Source organism: Danio rerio, chromosome 24 (genome assembly GCF_052040795.2).
Source record: "Danio rerio strain M-AB ecotype USA chromosome 24, GRCz13ab, whole genome shotgun sequence".
Lineage (NCBI taxonomy): Eukaryota > Metazoa > Chordata > Actinopteri > Cypriniformes > Danionidae > Danio > Danio rerio.
The window spans coordinates 29687282-29710444 of record NC_141044.1 but is presented as its reverse complement, the minus strand read 5'-3'; the positions used below and the strand labels follow the sequence as shown (position 1 = coordinate 29710444).

The following is a 23163-nucleotide window of genomic DNA, read 5'->3' as shown; positions in this document are numbered from 1 at the left end:
GCACTGCAGCATATGTGGACGTCTCAGCAGGTGCTTTGAGCACAAATCTCTAGGCAAGAGCAGCGCAGGTCGGACAGTTTATCAAGGATAAATGGATTTCATCTCACTATAATTGTCAAACATGTCATTTAATTAAGCTTGTCAATCTTATGGTCTTTTTAACCTATTACTTTTTCTCAGGTAATGTGTTTTGGCTGAGCGCAAAGATAAGTTAATATATTAATTAATGTATCTGTGTACACTGATTCTGCACATTTGACTGATGGTTTGCCTTTATTTCCTGTTTTGTAGAAACTTATTGTACGTTATACTTTTATAATGGCCATTATTGATTATTAAAACTGATATTCATCGAAAGAAAGGGTATGTTTCATATTTTTCAATGAAAATTAAAGGAAGCAAAGGATAGGCTCCGTTTTGTTATAAATATGCATACAGTGAAGATGACGTTATATAAATATGCAGCTAATGTTGGTAATATCAAAATGAAAATCGACAGTTCCTTATATCGTGTTTTCATTTTAATGTTAAGACAGTGAAAAAATGTAGCCAGGGTGATGCGAATGACATTATACAGTACATTGTTTTTACCTGATGTGTCCTCAGGAGTTTGTTTTCCTTTTCAAACTTGCGAAGTCTGAACTGAATGAAAGGATGCAAGACTGAACTTTGTGTACTTAATACTGAGAAAAAGCCCCAATCAGATGTCTGCAGCCTGGCGAATGTCTGCAGCCATGCCACGTTTTCAGATGTCTCCGTTTTCCCCCATCCACACTGACCGGGAGCAGTAGCAGTTTGTGAATGAAAACGGCTTCATCAGCGTATTCAAAAGCTCGAAAACTCTGCCGTAGTGTGGACAGATGGCGTAACCGTTGCAAAACGTATGTGTTTTAAAACTAAAAAGTATTAGTGTAATAAGGGCCTCAGTTTCTTCCACAATTCACTAACTGTAGTTACTTGGTCACCAAGGATTTTCCCAAAAATTTCAATAAGGTTAAAATCAGGGCTGATTTTTTTCAGACCTGTCAAGTTTTTGTGTCAAGCCATAACGTAACTACTTTATGTATTGTCAGAAAAGTGGGTAATTCCTACAAATTCATACTATTTCAGTTTTAGTATGAAAAAACAAAACGATTTTAAAAGAAGGCATGCTCTTAAACCCCATCCCTAAACCTACCTCTCATTAAAGGATAAGCAAATCGTACTACAATTTATGAATGAAAATGTTTAAATCAATATGAAGAAGTTACTGACTCAAAAATGTACAAATTGTCATGAAATTGCGGTTACACTTTACAATAAGTTTGTATTAGTTAATGTATTTACTATTATGAACTAATAGTGAACAGAATTTATTAATCATAGTACAACATTTACTAATGCGCTATTAATATCCAAATTCATGCTGGTTAACATTAGTTAATGCACCATGTAGCGTCCTGGTTAAAACATGATCAAGTCTTTCACTGGTGGTTCACGATTCGTTTATTGGTCACCTTCCATAAAACTATTGCGCATCATTGCATCATGAATTACCATAAGAACTAGAAAGAAAACAAACAAACAAACAAACAAACAAACACAAATGAATCCAGAAAATTAAAACACTAATCCAACATCAACAATCAGACATTAATCTACACATTAATCTAAATAAACCAAATTACCTTATTTTCCCTTAAACCAGGAGCTAAAACTCATCATCCGTGAAGCAGCTGTATACGTGTGCCTTTTTACCGTGTTTTACCTAGCGTTCCATGCTTGGCGTGCTTTGCTTTACATCCATTGCTACACACATCATATGTTAACAAACAAACAATAAAACAACAGTATTTTTATTAACTAATGTTAACTAACACCAACAAATACAATAATAAATGTATTGTTGATTGTTTGTTCATGTTAGTAAATGCACTCACCGGCCACTTTATTAGATACATCTAGTACTGCCATAATCCTTCACGGCATAGATTCAGCAAGATACTAGAAACATTCCTTAGATATTTTAGTCTATATTGACATGATAGCATCACAAAGTTGCTGCAAATTTGTCATCTGCACATCCATGATAAGGAAATATTTGAGTTGCCTTTCTATCACTTGAACCAGCCTGGCCATTCTCCTTCAACCTCTGAGCATCGAACTCTGGCATCAACAAGGCATTTGCACCCACAGAACTGCCGCTCACTGGATATTTTCACTTTTCACGACCATTCTCTGTAAACCCTAGAGATGGTTGTGCATGAAAATCCAAGTAGATCAACAGTTTCTGAAATACTCAGACCAGCCAGTCCATCACCGACAACAATGCCATGTTCAAAGTCACTTAAATTTCCTTTCTTACCCATTCTGATGCTCGGTTTGAACTGCAGCATTAAGTTGCTGCCATGTGATTTGCTGATTACAAATTTGCGTTGTAAATTTACAGGTGTACCTAATAAAGTGGCCAGTGAATGTACATGAACTATTATTAACTAATACATCCTTATTGTAAAGTGTTACCAAAATTGCAATGAATTATAATATGTACCTCAAGAAATATGCTTTACAAATGCTATAAGGCTATATTCCAAAAGAACTAAGCAGTGACCTCGAAAACGTAGGTTGTTTACATTTTGATCTCCACTGTATGCTATAATCCTTTACAATAAATAATGAGTGTTTATTAAATGTACTGCATGAAAAGCTGCTAGAATGTTTCTTTTTTTTGTGACCAAATGTGACCAAACAGATTGCGTTATTACAATTGCGTAGCACAGTGCAGTAATTCAGCTCTTATTTGACGCAAGCACCGCTCCTGCTGATCTGTTTCCTCTGTTTCTCAGCAACACGGATCTTTCTGTCTTTGTTTTGTCCTCTGTGTTTATTCTTGGCTCTGTCTGCTTTGAAGCCTCCAATAATATGAACCAGAGTCCTGTTGCTTGGCAAGGGGAGAGTGACCGCGTAATGAAAGGTAGATGAGAGGTGAGGGCAAATAAATTATTCAAATGAAGGGATTGTTATGGACCTCCCTTGAAAAATAAAAGGATCATTTCACATGAAAATGTAGTCATCATTTACTTGTCATGCACTGTTTGGGGCCTGTTTCTTTCTACTGTTGAACACAAAAGAAGATATTTTGAGTAGTGATAAAAAAAAAATGCTAGTTAACGACTTCCATAGTATTTGTTTATCTATGGATGTAAATGGCTAGCATTCTTCCAAATATCTTCGTTTGTGGAAAAAATTAACCTAAAGGTTTGATAGTGAGTAAATTGTGAATACATTTTTATTTTGGGTGAACTATTCCTTTAATTCAGCTGAAGCGCAATACATTTTCTCCACTATATGATTACAGTGTGTTTGATATATTAATTAACTTCTTTTTAGGACACATTTAATAATTTGCTTCAACATTCGTGACTGTATTGCTTTAAAAATGGAAAAGATATTAAAAACGGGTCTGTTTCTGGATGAGTTGAATTACACTTGCTTTGCCTGCAGATCTGCCACTTGACCTATTGCTTTATTTTTCTGAAAATAGCAAAGAAATTGTTGTTTATTTTAACGCACCAAAATACTCTTAAAAGGTTTCTCCGAGAGACTGGAAGTAATGAAAAGTAAAAGCCAAAAGGCCCAAAAAAGGACATTAAATTAGTCTCAGACTGAAGAAAAACACAACAGCTTTCCTGAAAAACATGCACGGCGGCCAACTAGTGTTGCAGACGTTTTGTAATGCTGACCCTTAAATGGTGTTTTTTAAAATAACAAAGATTTCGATCATGATTTATGATGCTTACTTTTAAGCTGGGGTCTTTGGAAATGCTAGGAGATTTTATTAAACAATAACAACTAATTTATTAAATAAAAAGGAAAAATAAATAGCAAGATTTAATCATTTAATCCTTTAATCATTCAGTTATATTCAGTTTTATTCTGTTTTATTAAGATTAAAAATTTTTTATAAAAGCTAAAAAAATTTTTAATCAATAAAATCTAATGACTCTAAAATAATTCAATGTAAAAATATTATCTAAGACAGGCTCAAAAATGCTTTAAATAAATTATATACATACTTATTTCAAATAAAATTACCCCAAAAAGTCATTAAAATACCGGAAAAATGGTATTTAAAAAAAGTTAAGATAATTTAGATCTATAAGAAACCATCTATAGTTGTCTATTTACAAATTAGGATGGGTTTCTTTTTTATTGACTATACAAATACACAAAGATAGCCATGAGTAGCGGGATTTTATGATGGTCACATTGCTCCTTCATAACTCATGACTGTACAAACATCTATAAATATAAGGGTGTTTCCTCTGAATTGAGCAATGCAGGCAGAGGTCAGACCGACGGCGTGAACTTACAGCATGTTCGCAGCTAAACTATAGAAATGCAAAGCTCCACACAAATGAAAGTCAAATTAGAGCCATTTGTCTCATGCTAATGTGCACATGGAAAAGGACACAAAGAAGAAAGAGAATGCAAATGTGTCTCTGCAGGTTTCACATTAAAACTAAAGAAATACAATATGGGGCTTGTATTTTCACTCTAATTCGTATAGCTGTCTTGTTTTAGAAATATACCTGCATATTTATATTAAAAACTGTGGGAAATAAAGATTTGGTCTAAATCAAATAAGTAGGCTTAACTGTGGGTTAATTACAGTTGCATTATAATGATTGATATAATTAATACTAGAGAATAAATATATATTCTCACTATGGTTTACTATAAAATGTAGATCAAAAGTCCACATTAGTTCAAAGCTGTTTTAAAGTAGATTAATATTTGGGAATTCTGGTTTCCAAACTAAAATAGAATATAATATTAAATTACATTTTTTTGAACAAAGAAATTTGACAAATACTTTTTTTTAGTTTTTAAATGCTAATTTATTATCATCCATCATTAAAAAAAAACTATTAGGAATCTGTTAAAACTTGTTTTAAATGAAAAACTGTAGCCTATAGGCAAGTAACAAACTAGCCAGCTCATTTCCTCAGTCAGAATTTGTCCATTTTAATAATAATTAATAATTAAATTAGTCTTAAAGCCTTCTTTTTTCGGATATTTCCACAATTTATTAATGCCATACTGTCAGAAATGGGACAAATGAGCTCATATAGAGCCAAATTCTGGACTTGTCAGTATGAAGGGTCTTTCGACCCACCCGAACACCCGACTATATATTGTCACAAACGGGTTTGAGCTACACCCCTTACCTCAATATATCCAAATTGGCTTTATTAGATCTATTAAATAAATATTTACTTTCACTATATGGCTAGTTATTAGGTAGTAAAATGTAGGTTAAAAGTCCACATTAGTTCAAAGCCGCCTTGAACTAGATTAATATATGGGAATTCTGAGATCCAAACTAAAACTATAGTACCATGTTTACCACTGTCTGAAATAATTCAGTAAAGACAAATAAAAACCATAAAATATATCAAATGTACAGTTGAATTATTAGACCGCTTGTTTAATTTTTCCCCAATTTCTGTTTAACGGAGAGCAGATTTTTTCAACATATTTCTAAGCATAATAGTTTTATTAACTTATTTCTAATAATAGATTTTTTATATCTTTGCCATGATGACAGTAAATATTTTACTAGATATATTTCAAGTTACGGTAATTAGGCAAGTGATTGTATAACAATGGTTTGTTCTGTAGGTTATCAAGAAATTTTTTTGGTTTAAATGTGCTAATAATTTTGTCCCTAAAATGGTGTTTAAAAAATTTAAAACTGCTTTTATTCTCGCTGAAATAAAACAAATAAGAAATCAGACATACTGTGAAAATTTTCTTGCTCTGTTAAACATCATTTAAAAATATATTTTACAAGGGGGCTAATAATTCTGACTTCAACTGTATTAATAGCTGAATAACAAAGTTTAACACTTTATTTAATATGAAAACACTGTTCAATATTGGATATTAAAGTTTAACACTCACAATGAACAAAATATTGTCACAAATGGCCCGTAGCTCTGTATATCCTATAAATACATCAAAACATTTAGCGTAGTTAATCAGTGTTTAAGCATGAAGCTGAGGCTTTATTAGATCTGTAAATATCAGCACACACCTTTATCGCGCTTCTCAACAACTCCAGTAAGTTCACCGCACGTAAACCCTGATCTCTAGACAGACTTCCTCCTCCAGCCTTCACGGTTGCCATAGCTATAGTTGGCAGTGGCGACCGACAACCGACGCGCTATTGGACAGACAAGACATCATTCAGACAACATCACCAATCAGCGGTCACCCCAAAGGCGGGACCCGTAGGAACGCAGGAACGCCCCCCAGATTGCGAGACAGACAGACTTCCTCCGCTAAATCACGCCGTCTGGCCGCGGCAGCCCGGCGGGTGACGTAGGCTGTCGGGTTGTGGATTGACGTTGTGAGTCTATCAGCATGAAGCCTGTACCAGTGTTATCAGAGTGACGGCGACGGGCGAACGGTCGACGGTGAACTCCGAGGCGGAATCCCGAGATATTGAAAACACACACATATTTAACGCGCTGTCCTTCTCTTATCGTCAAAACAAAGCTGAATTGACACTCAGGATCTAAAGGTAAGACTGAATGTGTGTAGTTTTATTCGGTTTGACGTTACAGATTTACAGTATTCATAACGAAAGCTGGTATTTAGTATTTCTAACAAGTACTAACGTTGGTTAGCCGTGTCATGCGCATTTTTGTGTCATTTTAGTTTCATGTATTCGTCAGTGTCACGTATTTAATCATATATGAGTAGTTTGAGTTATGTTTTATATGTGATATCTGTAAGCCAGCTCATAGACATGTCACATCTGATGTACGACAGTAATCCATACACGTTACGTTCAAATGCTGTAATTTGGATAAATAATGTTATTTAAATAAAATCATGTTTTATTATAACATTATAATGTGTTATTTCGTCATGTTGTTCAGATTTTATAGCATTTTAAAATGTATATATGTGTGTGTTTTTTGGAAACCCCGTATTTTTATTCTCTCTTCATTCATTTTCTTCGTTATGAGATCGTTTTCGAGGGTTATCTTCGCAGTTTGTTGTGAAATGTGAAAGTGTCATAGATGTGGGAGCATATGGGGGTAGTCCCGCAGAGCTCTCTGGCACGAGTGAATGTCATTACCACGGCGGAGGGGGGAGGGACGGAGCTCTGGCTGTGTGTGTGTGTGTGTGTGTGAGAGAGTAAGACCAAACAGGGGGCGGGGCTTCTGTCTGAGAGAGGGCGGAGCGTCTGTCTGAGAGGGGATGGAAAGTCTGCTACATGCAGTCACAACACATTACAGATATGATTAATTTGTAACAGGATTAACACAAACTGTTTTTAAACAACGAGGCTAATGCCATTAGCCTTTCTGGAAACTAGTTCAGTGCCTTCATAAGTATTTAAATTGAACTATTTTGTGAACGATTTTATGTAAACATGTTTACTTCAGTGCTGTTTTATTATTTAGATAGTATTTAGTTACATCAAATTTGGATGAAATATATTTATTTCTGAAAAATAAATAAAATAATTTTAATTTTCCTAGTTTTTTTATTATTAGTATTTAGTTGTTTTACTGTTCTTATTTGAGTTTTAGTTATTTTAAAGGTGAAAAAAAGAGAAGCTTTTTGGAATAATAATACGTTTATTTTTATTTGATTTTTATTTATCGAGGGATAATTTTTCTTCTATTGTTATAGTTTACACAATTAAAAACTAATGAAAAATATAAATCTAAATAGGGATGCACTGATATGTATTTTTTGGCCGATATCAATAACTGATAACTCTTAAGATTTGGAGACCAATAACTGATATATTAGCCGAGAAATATAAATATTTCAAAATGTTAAATTTTTATACAGCGAACAACTGATTTTATTTAAAAAAAAACTTCTAAAAAGTTTGAACTGATCTTATGAACTTAATAGCCTACTCAAAACAAAAAACAAACAAACTTAATTTAAAAATCGCAAGGTGATTATATTGACCTAGATTCATGACTTCACATAAATCAGCATGGCAAAAATAAATTATTTCGTTTTCTTCGCATAGCAAAATTACATGCAACTTGACTGTTGCATAAAAATAATAGGTTAAATAACAAAATCAAACTAAATACAATCTTACATCAACAACACGTGGCAAGCATTGATAGTAACTAATAACTAATGCATTGATAGTAAATAATATTCATATTAGATTACAAACAATCCAGCGAGTTGTTTAGCAGGTGTGCGTCGCTGCTATTGTTTACACATTTAATATTTTTCCGAGGCAATTTAAACCAAAATACACAATGACACTTAAACATAACTACAATGATGAAGAATATGGTTGCTTACGGAGTTATTAACGCACAGCAATACCACACACAAAGGATGAACTTTGAAGCAATATACAATGTGAGGGAAGCTCTGTTCTAGTCAAGGCTGAACAAATTCGACCCATGTATGCCCAAGGCAGGCAGTTCTGTGACATAACATAATCTATCGGCTACAGCCAAATTTTGATATGTCAGACCGATAACGATAACATTAAAAATAGCATTTATCAGCCGATATTGATGTGGCCGCTGATATACTGTGCATCCTTACTCCAAAGTGTCAAATAAATATGAATAAGTTAATTATTATTTTCATGTCTGTGATTCATAATGTAAATTTCTGTTTTTATTTAGACATTGATGACAAATAACATTTTTGTCTTTTTTATAGACATTTTAAACAGGTCTATATAGTTTTAATCCATTTTTATTTTAGCTTTAGGGTTTGTTAGTTTTAGTTTTATTAACTTTGGACTAAACTAACTTTGTTTTATTAAATACATTTCATCATTTTATTTGGAAATATGTAATAACAAAACAGCTGTTACACTTCACCATTATTTTTTTTACTTTATTTATCTAACCTTTTTGTGAAAACCTAACACTCCATAGTGTACAATATGCATATTTGTTAACAAAATATTATTAGCGCACCAACTCTTTAAAAATTAATCTACTATGCTTGTTTTGACTTGTTTCAGTCATCCGGGAAGAAGACCTATTATGATCCACATATAAAAAGCACTGCATTCCTCAGACTTCCCCGTGCGCATCTTCTGTTCCCCAAAGACCACTTAGCGATATCCATAAACAACATGACTACCACTGAAAACAAGCGTCCAGACGTCCCCAAGGATCAGTCACTTCTAAAAGTGCCATTAAAGCGCTTAATGCGAGACAATGGTACGGACGGCACACCCATAAAGAAGCGTGTGATGGCTGCTCTCAATCTGTCCTGCAAAAAAATCCCAGAAACCTCCCTCGGCAAGGCGGAGGCCAATCCGGATCTGAGCCCAGGACTCAAACACACTCTAGCACAGTTCTCTCTGAGCAGCCAATGCTCCCTTGGTGGCCCGGCTGCATTTACCAGCCATCATGGTCAATATAAGTTGGCGCCCCCTTTGGCGCAAGGAGGTATTGCAGGCGGGCCCCTGTTAGTCCCTCCTGACAGCTCCACAGACCTCAGCATGTGCTCTCTGGAAGGCGAATCAATCTCCTGCTTCTCAGTTGGAGGAGAACTACGTCTTTGTTTGCCTCAGCTGCTAAACACTATCCTTCGGGATTTCTCGTTGCAACAGATAAACTCTGTGTGTGATCAGCTTTACCTGTACTGCTCCCGCTGTGATGCCACACAGTTGCACATCCTCAAAGTGCTAGGCATCCTCCCTCCGGGCACTCCATCCTGCGGCCTCATCACATTAACAGATGCCCAGCGTCTTTGCAACACCCTTCTCCATCCAGGCGAAGAGCCGCTAGACAGGGAACAGGAGGAAAAAGATGGCGAGGAATCTGGCGGATTTTGGGTGGAACACCAATGTTTGGGCAAGTGTCAAGGTCTGTTTGTTCCTCAGCTTTACTCCAGTCCGGATGCGCCCTGCGTTCGTTGTTCTCAATGCCGGATGCTTTTCTGCACGGAACGCTTTGTTATGCACTCGCACCGACAGCCGGACAAACGCACTTGTCACTGGGGCTTCGATTCAGCCAAGTGGGCCTGCTATCTGCAGCTGGCGCAAAGACACCTGGGAACGGCAGATGAGGAAAAGCTACAACAATCTTTGGAGGACATGAAGGCCAAGTTCCAGCAGGAGAAGAGGCAGCCTCATGTAGTGAGTAGCTCTGGTTTGTTATATATTGAAATTAAGGTGTTGTTGTGTTGGATATAATTTGAACAAAGACAAATGGAGAAGATATGATGGATTGATGTTGAAAGTTTGTTCATGTGAACATTTATGGTTAAAGTAAATATTTGTAAAAAAATAAATAAATAAATAAAATAAAATCCAGTGTAAAATAAGGTATAATAATGATTTAATTCACATTTTATATTGTTATTAAGTTAATTAAGCATTAAACTAATTTTTAATAAATCATAAATACAATTTATTTTATTTCTATTTAATTTATTTGATTATATAAATTACACACATTTAAAAAAAACTAATAGTAATATTTAATAAAATAATAAAAATAAATAATAAAAGATATTATATATATATATATATATATATATATATATATATATATATATAATTAATAAATTATTAAAATATTAAATAAATATTAAAATAATAAAAGAAAGTAATATTCTATATTTTACACTCCAAAAGATTAAAACCATTTTTTTTACCTTTTATAATAGAAATAATATATATTATGACTGACGTCATTTATCACGTATGCGTTATATTGGGGTAGCTTATTATGGTGAGGGAGGTGTTCGTGTCACTGTTTTCTGACAGCGACAGAGCTGCGCTGACCGGTAGAGCTAATCGCAGCCTTTTCTATTGAGTGACTGATCATTCATAAGCTCAAAAACTCGCTCAACAATGCTCAAAAATGCAAGCAAGATAAAATTTACATTTGTTTGTTTGCTGTAAATGCTCATGTTGTTCTGTGCATGTACTTGAGTTTTGTTTGATACATTCAAAAAGAGTGTTTTCTTTGAGCAGGTAAACGTACAGTACATATATCTGACTAATAGTTTTAAAGGACAAAAATGTATTACAAATAATATCTAAATATATTTATAAAATTTATTACAAGAATTGTTGTGTTGCTAAGTAAAATGTTAAATTTTTTTATGGAAAGCAACGTCAATGCACCGAGATTCACCGAGATATTGAATTGAACCGAATCGATGACATTGTAACTGATAATCTTAACCGAACTGTAGCTTCACAGAAGAGTTCAGATGCAAAAACCTCCAAATGCTGTCTGAAATGTTCTTCTAAAATGAGCATTTTTCTCAGCCTCCTACATTTACGTCAGTTTTTTCACATGAAAGGCAATGAAAAGACCTTATTCGTCACTATAAAAGTAAAATTACTGAGCCCACACACAGGAGTTGGAGGAAAATGCCAATTTTATAAGAAAATATCAAATGGCTTTTAGGGGTGTTTGCATCTAAACTCTTCACTCTTCAGATAGATAAATAGATAGATAAATGGATGGATAGACAGACAGACACACAGACAGAAAAATAGAGTGATAGAGAAGTAGTAGCACTTAGAAAGTAATAGTAAGATTTTTTCTGTTGTATTAAAGATAATTGTGAGAGATGTACACAAGTTATCAAGACTTTTAGCTGAAAAAACTTAATGGACCAGATTTGTCTCAGTACTAATGTTGATAAATAGAACATATATATATATATATATATATATATATATATATATATATATATATATATATATATATATATATATATATATATATATATAAATAACAGCAGATCTAATGTTGGGTCAGCTGAATCCAGCTCTCATGCCGCACCAGATGTTTCCCTCCAAAGGAAATGGCTGAATGTGGTTCAAAGCAGGTCACCAGACTCTCAAGCTCCTCCTGACAGAGTCTGCACAAACAGCGGGAGCCACGGCAACAGGGTAGAGAAACAGGGAGAGGAGTGTGGGTGGAGAGAAGTGGGAAAAAAAGAGGAGAGAATGAGCAAAAAGACTGAGTGCGAGAGTGAAAGAGAGTGGCTGGGACATTCTGGCACATGTGCCAGCAGAGTTTCGCTCCCCCTTCACAAATCCAGCACTCACCCTGCAGGACCTTCAACACCAGCCAATCAGAGAGCAGACCCCTGGCCCCAGCCTCCCTCTTAGCCAATCACAGCCCAGAGCATTCAGTGAATTCCCATCTCATTATATAATGCTCGACCAAAGATTCAATAACATCGCCAGTCAACACTGTTCTCAGACAGACTATCTGGGAGCAGACTGGACTTTTTGTTTATATTTATTATCCAATATGAATGCAGATTAGTAAACTATACTACAGAAAATAACTAAATAAAAATAAGTCTGTACAGCAATGGCATAACAACGACTTAGATAAAATAATAGACAGAAAGACAGACAGACAGACAGACAGACAGATAGATATGTATGCATCTGTATGCATCCATCCATCCATCACTCTATTTTTCTTTCTGTCTATACGTATGTCCATCCATGTATCTATCTATCAGTCTATCTTTTTGTCTATCTATAGCCATCTCTATCCATCTGTCCTAACACTCACTTTATTTTATCTATCTATCTATCTATCTATCTATCTATCTATCTATCTATCTATCTATCTATCTATCTATCTATCTATCTATCTATCTATCTATCTATCTATCTATCTATCTATCTATCTATCTATCTATCTCAGTCTCTATCTCTCACTCTATTTTTCTGTCTGTCTGTCTGTCTATCTGTCTACAAACCGTCTTTACTGTGCTGACTAGGTTAAAGCAGGAAGGCTAATCAATTTGACCTTATCGTCAAACCTGCTGCTCTTGCTCTACTTTACAATTTCCGCAACTGATTAATGCCACTGTAGTGTGTGAAGAGTGACTGTCCTGCTCATGTCTCGTCGTAAATAGCAGTGTAGATTAGAGTCCTCGTGCTGCCAGTTTCACGTGACGGCCTGCAGACAGCAATCCCTTCCCCCACTCACACTTGTCTGGAGCGCTGCACATGACTTCACATGTAAATGTGTGTGTGTTTTTAATAAACTCATATTGCTTGTTTTGTTTCTAAGAGACATTCACCAAACGGTTCTCACCGCTGATGTACAGTTGCTTAGAAAGGCTTAATTTCCATTGAAGAACCTCAGGCTTGTGCTCGCTAACCACAGCAGAGGGACTTTTGCGTACGTGTGAATTGTTGCGCTATGACCATAAAAGAAAATTTCTGTCTCTACATGGTGTGGGTGTATGGTTTGAATGTGTCCACGTGTGCTTTGAGAGTGTGTGTGGCGTGCAGTCTGGCCGTTGAGGCTTTAGGATAGATCAGATGGCCTATTTACATTAAAGCAGCTTACTTTACCGACTGTTGGTGGAAGCAGCATCCATAGTTCCACTAGAAATGAGATGAAGCTTTCTGTGAAGTGCGACGTCAGACATCAGCGCCTGTAAAACATGTTAGAATGAGTGTTAATCAATGCTTTCACAAGTATAGAAAGTGCTTCTGTACTATAGAACTGATCACAGAAACTGCATTCATGCTTCAAAGAATTAGCGGTTAATCTGCATGAAGTCTTATTATGTCTCTTGTTCATATAGGTATCTTTTTTTAACGAGCAACAAGGCTCATTACTAGACAAAACTGCCACTGGGATATAAGCATCTTGTTTGGATATCTATAAATTAAACCATTCATATTAATTAGCCATTTTGTTAAATGAATTGCCAAATTGTTGACATTTCAGTGGGTGTTTTAGCATAACTGTAGCTTCATCATACATCAGGGCCTGTAAAACATGTTAGAATGAGGGTTAATCAATGCATTCCCAAGTATATGAAGCCTTATTGCTTCTGTATTACAATAGAACTGATCACAAAACTGCATTCATGCTTCATTGGATAGATATGTATATATTAGACCATACAAATTTATATTATTTATCTATTTTGTTGAATGAATTGTCAAATTGTTGACATTTTGGTGGGTGTTTCATCATACATGTAGCAAGTGCAGCTTTAAAAGATATCAGGGCCTGTAAAACATGTTAGAATGAGGGTTAATCAATGCATTCACAAGTATTGAATGCCTTATTGCTTGTGTACTATAATAAAACTGATCACAAAACTGCATTGATGCTTTATTGGCTGGATATGTATAAATTAGGCAATACAAATTCATATTAATTAGTCACTATATTGAATGAACTGCAATTTCAGCACGTGCAGCTTCATCAGACATCAGGGCCTGTCAAACATGTTAAAATGAGGGTTAATCAATGCATTCACATTGCGTTCTGTATTGGAAAAGAATGACTCACATGAGCGACTGCGAGTGTGTTTATGTGCTTTGAAGGTTTTAAATCAATATTCTCTAAGTGAGAAAACTCAAAGGGACTGGCTATTTGTTAATCTGCATTAACACACAATGGGTTAATCCATCCCTCTTTGTCATTGAAACCAGGCTAACGAGTTCTTTTTATCTCTCTCTCTTTCAGGGAGTATCATCACCTGCTTTTGTTTTCGACTCACGATTGCTTGCCGGTCTGAAAGAGGAGCCCAGTAATGACGACTTGATGTGGCAAAGGTGCAGTTTGCTAACAGTTATTAAATGTTCAGATAAATAAAAACAACCTGATCATATTTGAATGTAAAACATATGAGAGCAGATGAAATGCAGAAAAAAGAAAGCTTTTGAAAATGAATTCATTGCTGCTGTAGATCTGGATTTTTAAATTGTATGTGCATGCTTTATTAATAGTGTCCTCAGTCCTGATAACTGCATAATAAATATTGAAAAAAAATATGATAAAAAGTACATTTAAATAAATAAAAATATTTTCTTTAAATTAGAATTTGCTTTATTTAAGCTACCCTTAAAATTGAAAGTTTTAATCATTTAGTCATTTTATTGCAGTTTCGTTTTTTATAGTAAATAACTTCCTGTTTTGTTCTCCAGCTGGTACCAGTACACGCATGACAAGCCGGCAGGTAATGGTTTAGCACAACACTCTGGCTGTGTGCCTGAAAAGGAAATAGGGTCTCCGGGAACAGAGATGCAGACCGATACTCAGGATGAAAAGAATCAGGATGCACACAACACCGACACAAAGACCCTCACCTTCACAGGTCAGTTTGCTTCCACTACAGGTCACATTGCATTAAAAATTGAATATTTTCTGGAACAGAATTTGTAATTATTTAAATAATTTAAAGTGGCTCATATAGATAAAGTTAAAAAAAAAAAAAAAACATGCTCAAAATCCACACTCAAATGTGTGTCAAAATAGAAAGCCGTGTGAGTATGTGTAGCACATTTCACACAAGCACTAGTTTCAGTTTCACTTGAAATAAATTCGCTTGATGTTTATATTCATGTTTGAAAAAATCCATGATCGTATGATTCTATATTTCATTCCTTCCTCTGTTTGACTAATAGTAGAACTAAAATACACTCTGTTTTGGCTAATAAATTGGGTTAGGCGCCAGAAAAGGAAAAGCCCACTACAGTTAATAGTGGGGGTATAATAAGTCAAATAATTTCATTAATGAGGAAAATAAAGTTTCAACAAATGTATGATTTAATCAAATAAACCACACTCTAATGTTCAATCAACCAAATCAATGTATCAAGATCAACTCGATCACCCCTTGATAATATTGGGCCCAGAAAACTACTTCAAACAAAATCCGATCACAGCAATGATCAAGCATTCAAATAAAACGGAAAACCCCAAAACAAATAGGCACCCGAGCGCGAAATACAAATAAAAACTAAAGATACCACACCTCGAGCTCCAAAATAAAAATTAAAGATACTAAAGGTAGGAACACTGCCACTCCCTCAAAAAAAACACACATTTTCACAGCAACCGCGCTCTCCATAAACACACAGCAGCATGCCCTCGTGACCCGGAATCACCTGCATGCTCTGACTGCGTGACAATTAATGAGACATCAAACCACCATCCTAGGTGCTCTAAATAACTTTCAATCAGGTGACAGTTGTGATCCAATCACAAATCGCCCATATAATAATAGAAATAAAATTCTAATGACGACCGTCACAATCATGTTTGTATTTGATTAACTATGACTCTGGACAAACTAATTAGACAACGAAACTTACCCATTTGTCATTTTTACATTCCTGCTATCATGTTTATTGCTGCAGTATATTATATTACTATTGGAATAATAAAAAAATGAGTTTGGATAACGGCGATGCAGTGGCGCAGTAGGTAGTGCTGTCGCCTCACAGCAAGGTTGCTGGTTTGAGCCTCGGCTGGGTCGGTTGGCGTTTCTGTGTGGAGTTTGCATGTTCTCCCTGCGTTTGCGTGGGTTTCCTCCGCATGCTCTGGTTTCCCCCACAGTCCAAAGACATGCGCTACAGGTGAATTGGGTAGGCTAAATTGTTTATAGTGAATGAGTGTACATGGATGTTTCCCAGAGATGGGTTGCGGCTGGAAGGGCATCCGCTGCATAAAAACATGTGCTGGATAAGTTGGCGGTTCATTCTGCTGTGCCGAAGGGACTAAGCCGAAAAGAAAATGAATTAATGAATGAGTTTGGATAACATTCAATTGCATTTTTGACTGGATGAATCAGCGTTTTTGAACAAATCTAATAACTTCATTTTTCAACAGCTATTTGTCACCATTTACTTGTGTAAAAATATAATTAATAAAAATGACCCAGAGCTACTTTCAAAAGATGGTTTACTTTATTTCAATCTCTACAGTAAACATAGTGTTTCTATCCAAACGAAAAAAATCTAAGCTCTCCTGTGATCATTTGAATGTTTGTGACAAAAAGGATCCTTTGTGTTTGGAAAGACTAAACACAACCTCACATATTAAGTAGCAGGTTTTTAATTGACTTATTGACCCTTATAACCTCACTTGTGCAAAAAAATAAAAAATAAATAAAAATCTTGTTCAGAGAGTAAGAAAATGTACAAATGAGATTGAAGAATTACCCTCAAATTCGCTAATTTGCCAGGCCAAAATGTAAAAGTGCTATAAATGGACAAATTGTTCTAATGGCAGCATATTTTCATTATTTCTGAATAAGTAAAAACGAAGTAAACTTTAGATGCTTATTTTCTAGAAAATGATCTATTTGTTTCTAAACAAACAATCGAATTGCTACAGGCCAAGAGAAAAGTGTCCAGTCAGATGACGGCAGTGCGGATGAATGGCAGAGAATGGCAGATTCGCCGGATTGTAAGCGGTCTGTAGAGCACAGTAAGGACAACATGGTGATGGAGCTCCTACAGATGTACAGCGCTCAGCACGACAAACTCCAATCCACACTGTACAGACAGAAGCAGCTCGAAAAGGTTTTTTCCCTCTCTAGATTAAAACAGAACACAAATAATATCTGTGGCAGCAGCTCAGACTGGTTCTCACTGTGGTGCTTGTGAACAGGAGCTGCAGGCGCTGCGTCAGGGTGAAACCCTCGACCGATGTGACCTTCACGGAGAGCTTGAGGCCGTTCAGACCGAACATGCTCAGCGGCTCGGTGAAGTCCAGCAGGAGCAGAGAAAGCTGAAGTCCAGACTCGACCAGCTGAGGCAGCAGGAGTGCAGATGCAAACAACTGAGCACTGAGACGCACCAGGAAACCATCTACGCCAGACAGGTATCTGCCTTTACACATTTAAATAGATGTATATTAGTGTGTTAAATATACTACTGTTTCAAAGTTTAAGCGTAGTAAGTATTAATAACCTACCAGTTAATGTTAATCTATGCAATACCTAAAATAAACATTGAAAGACTATTAAATGCTAATGTATGCTTTAATAATTCAAATACCTTGTGTGAAAATAAAATACTAGAATTTGGGTGAAATAGTGTGCCATATTTCAGTCATTTTACAGATATATGAAAATATTAAATAAATAAATATATGAAAAAAGCCTTTATTTGTCACATATACTTTTTACAAGTAGCGAAATTAGACCCCTCCAACCATAAACAAACATTTAAGGGGAAGACAGGTCAGATGAGAGGTAGCTTTAGAAAGAGGAAATAAGATACATTTGGGAAAAGGGGGGCGAAAAAATCCCCTTCCAGACTGTCCTTAAAGTAAGGCAGTGTGATATCGGGAAAAAAGCCCCAGCAACAAGCACATAAACACATAGCCGAGAAAAGAGAAAAAGCTTTCTCAATTTGGGTCAATATCTGCCAATTTCGCAGATATCTAATGGTCAAATCTCTTTGCAAAGCTGTTAGTTTCTCCACAATGTTTTCCAATTTGCGGTCCTTAACCACAGTCTGAGTACTAACAGTTCTGCTCACCACCGTTTCAATCCAGCCAGCTTGGTGGGGTTTTGGACTGCACTGACCACTTTTACCGATCATCGATACCCCAGGGACTTGCCAAAGTCCATCAGCAGAAACTCTGTTATCAAATTTCCGACTAGATAGATGTTTTCAATACCCTTCAGGGACAGAGTGGCCAGGCACACGACCTGCCACTTGTCCCACCCGTCCATCATGTATCTAGCTGCAGACGTTCCTGCAGGACGGTTGGGTTCCCCCGAACCCAGGCTTTTCGTTGAGAAGATGGTGTCAATTGCGTTCAGAGACCAGTTGATCAAATTCATAATTCCTTATTGTTTGAAGAGCAGGGCAAGGAGAGCCTCAGAGATAGAATACGACGAGACAAAAAGAGCCAGCCAGGAGAAATACAGGAGAGGGAAAAAAATGTGACTGCCTTTGCCGAGAGAGTATACACACACGCACGCACGCACGCACGCACGCGCACGCACACACACACACACACACACACACACACACACAATTTAATACATTTTGATGTATTTTTAAATAGTTAAATAGTTTTTAAAAATCGAATATTACAGACAATAATCTATATAAAAATGGATAAGAGATTGTTTTCATCTGACACAAACTATTATACAATAAAAAAAAAAGACTTTAATAATACAAATATGCATATTAAAATCTATGAAATTGGGCTCTATTTTCTTTGAGCCACTGCGTATAGCTCATGACATGTATATATAAAAATAAACTATTTTAAATACCAACTAAAATAAAACTATCTAATAAAGCAGATGCTGGCTATCAAATCCTGTGCTATGTAGTGATGTGGATGGGAAGGCTCAATCTGAGTGATGGTGTGGTATGTTCAGTTATCAGAGCTGCGTCAGAGGCTGGACCGAGCAGAAGAAGACAGAGAGGAGCTGCAGGATGAGCTGCGCAGAGAGAGAGAAGCCAGAGAGCGGCTGGAGAGAACCATCTCTGAGCTCAAGCAGCAGATGAGGGAGTCCACACACCCCGCACAACACGACTCAATGGACAGTCCCAGCGACACACACATGTCGCCTGCCTCTTAGTCTGATCCGGATGGATACTGCAGTGTGCTTTTCAGTTTGGACTTTGGATGCCAGAGCTGCTTTCAAGGCAGGAATAATTTTGACAATAACGGGGATGCCGAGTAAGTTTGGGTTTTATGCTGTGAACTGACTTTTTGGAGTGTTTTGATACAACTTAAAGAAATAGTTTATGGAAAAATGAAAATTCTGTCATCATTTACTCAACCAATTCCTCTTTTTCATATGTTAACACACATAAAAAAGACATTTTGAAGAATGTTGAAAATTGGTAGCTACTGATGATCATAGTATTTAACCCTTTTTTTTGTACCAGTGAAGGTCAATGGTTATTGGTTTCAATGTAATGTAATGTAATGTATTTTTTATTTAATGCCATGTCAGCAATCAAGGCTATTTTTATGGCAAAAACATTTCAATAATAAATATACAATTAAAAACAACCAACAAATAAATAAATAAATAAATAAATAAATAAATAAATAAATAAATAAATAAATATGATTTTTAGTGTTAACACATGATAAAAATTCTAAAGTTTTTCCTGGTGTCACTTTGCTAAAAATTTCCTTAAGAGAGTTCATAAAAAAAAAGCCTTCTAGAATCATTAGAAGCAGAACAATTCATTAAAATGTGTTGTAAGTGTTGTAAGGGGAGTTGTACAGTACAAAATTGAGTGGGGTCTTCACCTTTGAGTAAAAAGGCATGGGTTAACCTTGTATGTCCAATATGACATCTGTTAAAATCGCTTACTCAAATCTAGTCTTAAAATGTCTTGAAACTTGAGAGATTTCAGGTTGAATTTCATACAAACTACTATTTTCCATTGCATCCCACTCCTGCCACTTGTTTAAAATGTAATGGTTGTTACTGGTTTTAAACATTCTTTAAATTATCTTCATTATGTTAAACATAAAATAAAACTCAAAGAGCTTTGGAGAAACTGGAAGGTTGAGTAAACGACAGAGTTAAATTTTTTTGTGTGAACTATTTTTAGAATAAGTAGCTGGAGACGTTATGCAAACCAATGACTCTGCAAGCGTACAATCAATCCGTTTTGGTTTATCAGTGCTAGAACTACTGATATTAAATGTTTTGTTTTTTGAAAACTACAATTGTAAAAAAAAATACCCAGACTAATATTGTTTCTAAAATATTTATTGTACATGCATAAATGTGATGTGAATAATCAACATATTTAACATTCTTTGTGCCAGATTTGTTTTCTATTTTCTGTAGGTTATGCTTATTATGAATGTACAAAATTATACGCATGTGTACTTTCATAAATTATGGATAAATATAATATGTTTACACTGTGGTATGAAACAAAAAAAAATGATTTCGAAGCCATTTCCAGTGAATGTTTTGCCTCCAGAATTTTCTTTTTGCTTATTTCCAGGACATTTAACACCAAACAGAAACTGCTACATTTTAAAGGTCCCATGAAGTGTTTTGAAATATGTATTTTTATTCGATGTTTGATGCAATCTCAACCGAAATATGAAGAGAGAGCGGGACATAGTGTAGCTCTTACCCTTTTTAAAAAACAGCCAATGTTGAGTGGTTGAGCTCAAGCGCATCAAATGTGAGGTGTCTTGAAGGGGGCGGGGCATGTCAGATACTAACGTGTTTTTGATTGGTCGATTTGATGAGAAACTAAAGGTTTGAGGTGACGTGAATAAAACCGTTGATGCAATCAGGGGCCAGCGACAAACTGTAAGCTTCACATGTTTATATCAGTTTTATAAATTCTAAACATGAACGCATTAACTTATGGATATCCTAAAACAAACAATATTGATACTAAAACCTAAAACATAGTATTTTCATTTCATGGGACCTTTAAAAGTGACACAAGTTACATTCTATAAAGCGTCTAAACAAGCAGGTCTGTTTACTTTGCTCAGAGATATGTGTTATTCCAATGCAATCTCACGGCAATTCGTAACTATTTGATTTAGTGGCAAATTTGTATGAATTCGTATGATCTAACGCGTAGAGTTTTGTACGATTTGCTCATCACCCAATGACGGTTAGGTTTAGGGACGGGGTTGGGTGTTGCACCTCCTATTTAAAATAGTAAATTTTTACAGTCGAATTAGCCACTAAATGGACAAAACGTAAAATAATTACGTTTTCTCGTGAGATCAGGCTGGTTATTCTTGTGTGTGTAAGAAAGAAAATGTAAAAAAAAATGTATGTATTGATATTGTTTGCTGTAACTGACAATCAGCGTGTTTATTTGTAATTGCTTTTATATGCAAAATTGAACAGTTAAAATAGTCACTACCTCAAAAGAAAACAAACATTTATATATAAATATATATATCAAATATAGGTTGTGTATAGAAGTTGATGGATGGAGCGGTCCATTATATGACTCATAAATACCTCTGTGTTGCTGCTATGAAGTTTCCTTTTTTACCATTTTCCAGACCTAAAGATGCATGTAAGATTGAAGAAATATATAAGATACAGATATGCTGAGTATTGTTTGCTAAACTTTAAGCCAAACATAATTTCACAATAATGTTGTCACGTTAAAGAAAAGAAAGTTACTTCTCTTTGCCAGTGCCATCTTTTGCGTATCGTATGACTCTTTTGTCCTACCTCCACTTGTGATCAAGACACTTTGTATCACCCACCAGTTTTGTATGTCATATATTTCTACATCAACTCATGAAAAATAATTATATATTAATGTGCTGTCCAGGAAAATAAATAAATGATTATATATATATAAAATTATATGCTGGTTTGAATTTCTTTGGACAAAAATGGGGTTTCAATTATCAAAACAATAAAAGGGTTATAGTTTAATTGAGAAGGGTAATCATTTAGTAATACTAAAGACTATAGAATATACAAGACGTGTCACTCGTATAGCTTTGAATGGGGAAAAGTGTAACGATCAACATTGTGAATGAAGCCCTGTCTTCTAGAACAGAAGCCAATCAGCAATCGCCATAGACTGACGAATGTCCGGGGGGAGGGGATGAGACCAGCAAGCAGTGAGTCTCTGCAGATATTGTTTAATATGTTTTGAAATGAAACTAAAGACACAGTTGTTGATTATTTTTATCGATGATTAATAAAATGAAATTTAATCATAGGCTTGTTAAGGAAATTTGGAGAATTTGATGTTTCTTCATTCAGACTGTGCTGCGTCCGAAATCGCATACTTCCATACTATAGTACGAATTCTTAGAATTCGAAAAACAGTATGCAAGAAGTACCAGGATGACCTACTACTTCCGGCAAGATTCTGAAGTGTGATTGGGGTTGGAGCAAAACTGTGCAGAGCTGCGGCCCTCCAGAAATTGAATTTGAGACCTATGCCTTAAAGGGACTTTGGTAACAATCTCTAAAATATGTTAGAAAAAGCTCAATTTAATAAAGCAATATGATGACTTTTCCAAAGATGTATGAATCAAATACAAACTATCTTCAAATAACTACTATATTAACCCTTCTTTTAAAGGGGACCTATTTTGCCCCTTTTTTCTGATGTGCCTAGAGTAAGTAAGTTTCAGCTTACAATAACCTCTAAATAGGTTTTTATAACTCTTTGAAATCGTCCCTTTTAGGCTTTGATCCAAACTGTACTGTTTTGGTGACTTCCATCTAATGGGCGTGGCTTTCCCCCTCCGATATGACAAGTACAAAAGGGAGAATGTCAATCAAAGGGTTTCTAAAGACTGTTTTTATGAAGTTTGATTATAAAACATAGAATTAATAAAATTTAACCATTAGAGGTTGCCTATATTCGCATACTGCTGCCACACAACCATGTTTAAAGTGATTTTT

General features: G+C 35.4%; 2 protein-coding genes across 8 annotated transcripts in view; one reads left to right on the top strand and one right to left on the bottom strand.

The window, feature by feature from the left end:
- phc3b (polyhomeotic homolog 3b) overlaps positions 1–23163 on the bottom strand; it is a 56720-nt gene that overhangs the window by 32687 nt on the left and 870 nt on the right. For 2 of the 7 annotated variants that reach the window (XM_087309681.1, XM_087309686.1), the window contains exons 2-3: positions 21748–21793; positions 13350–13437 (exon numbers count right to left, since the gene is read on the bottom strand). In XM_087309681.1, coding sequence (XP_087165807.1) covers positions 13350–13376 — 27 coding nt within the window. In that variant the 5' untranslated portion in view covers positions 13377–13437; positions 21748–21793. The remainder of the gene's footprint in view (positions 1–13349; positions 13438–21747; positions 21794–23163) is intronic. The other 5 variants (XM_087309680.1, XM_087309685.1, XM_087309683.1 and 2 more) reach the window with 3 other exon arrangements.
- On the top strand, positions 6423–22104 carry skilb (SKI-like proto-oncogene b). The gene is made up of 7 exons (NM_001130669.2): positions 6423–6568; positions 9020–10144; positions 14487–14575; positions 14948–15117; positions 17142–17329; positions 17418–17630; positions 19153–22104. Exons 2-7 carry the CDS (start codon positions 9134–9136, stop codon positions 19354–19356), a joined length of 1875 nt encoding a protein of 624 aa, NP_001124141.2. The 5' UTR covers positions 6423–6568; positions 9020–9133; the 3' UTR covers positions 19357–22104.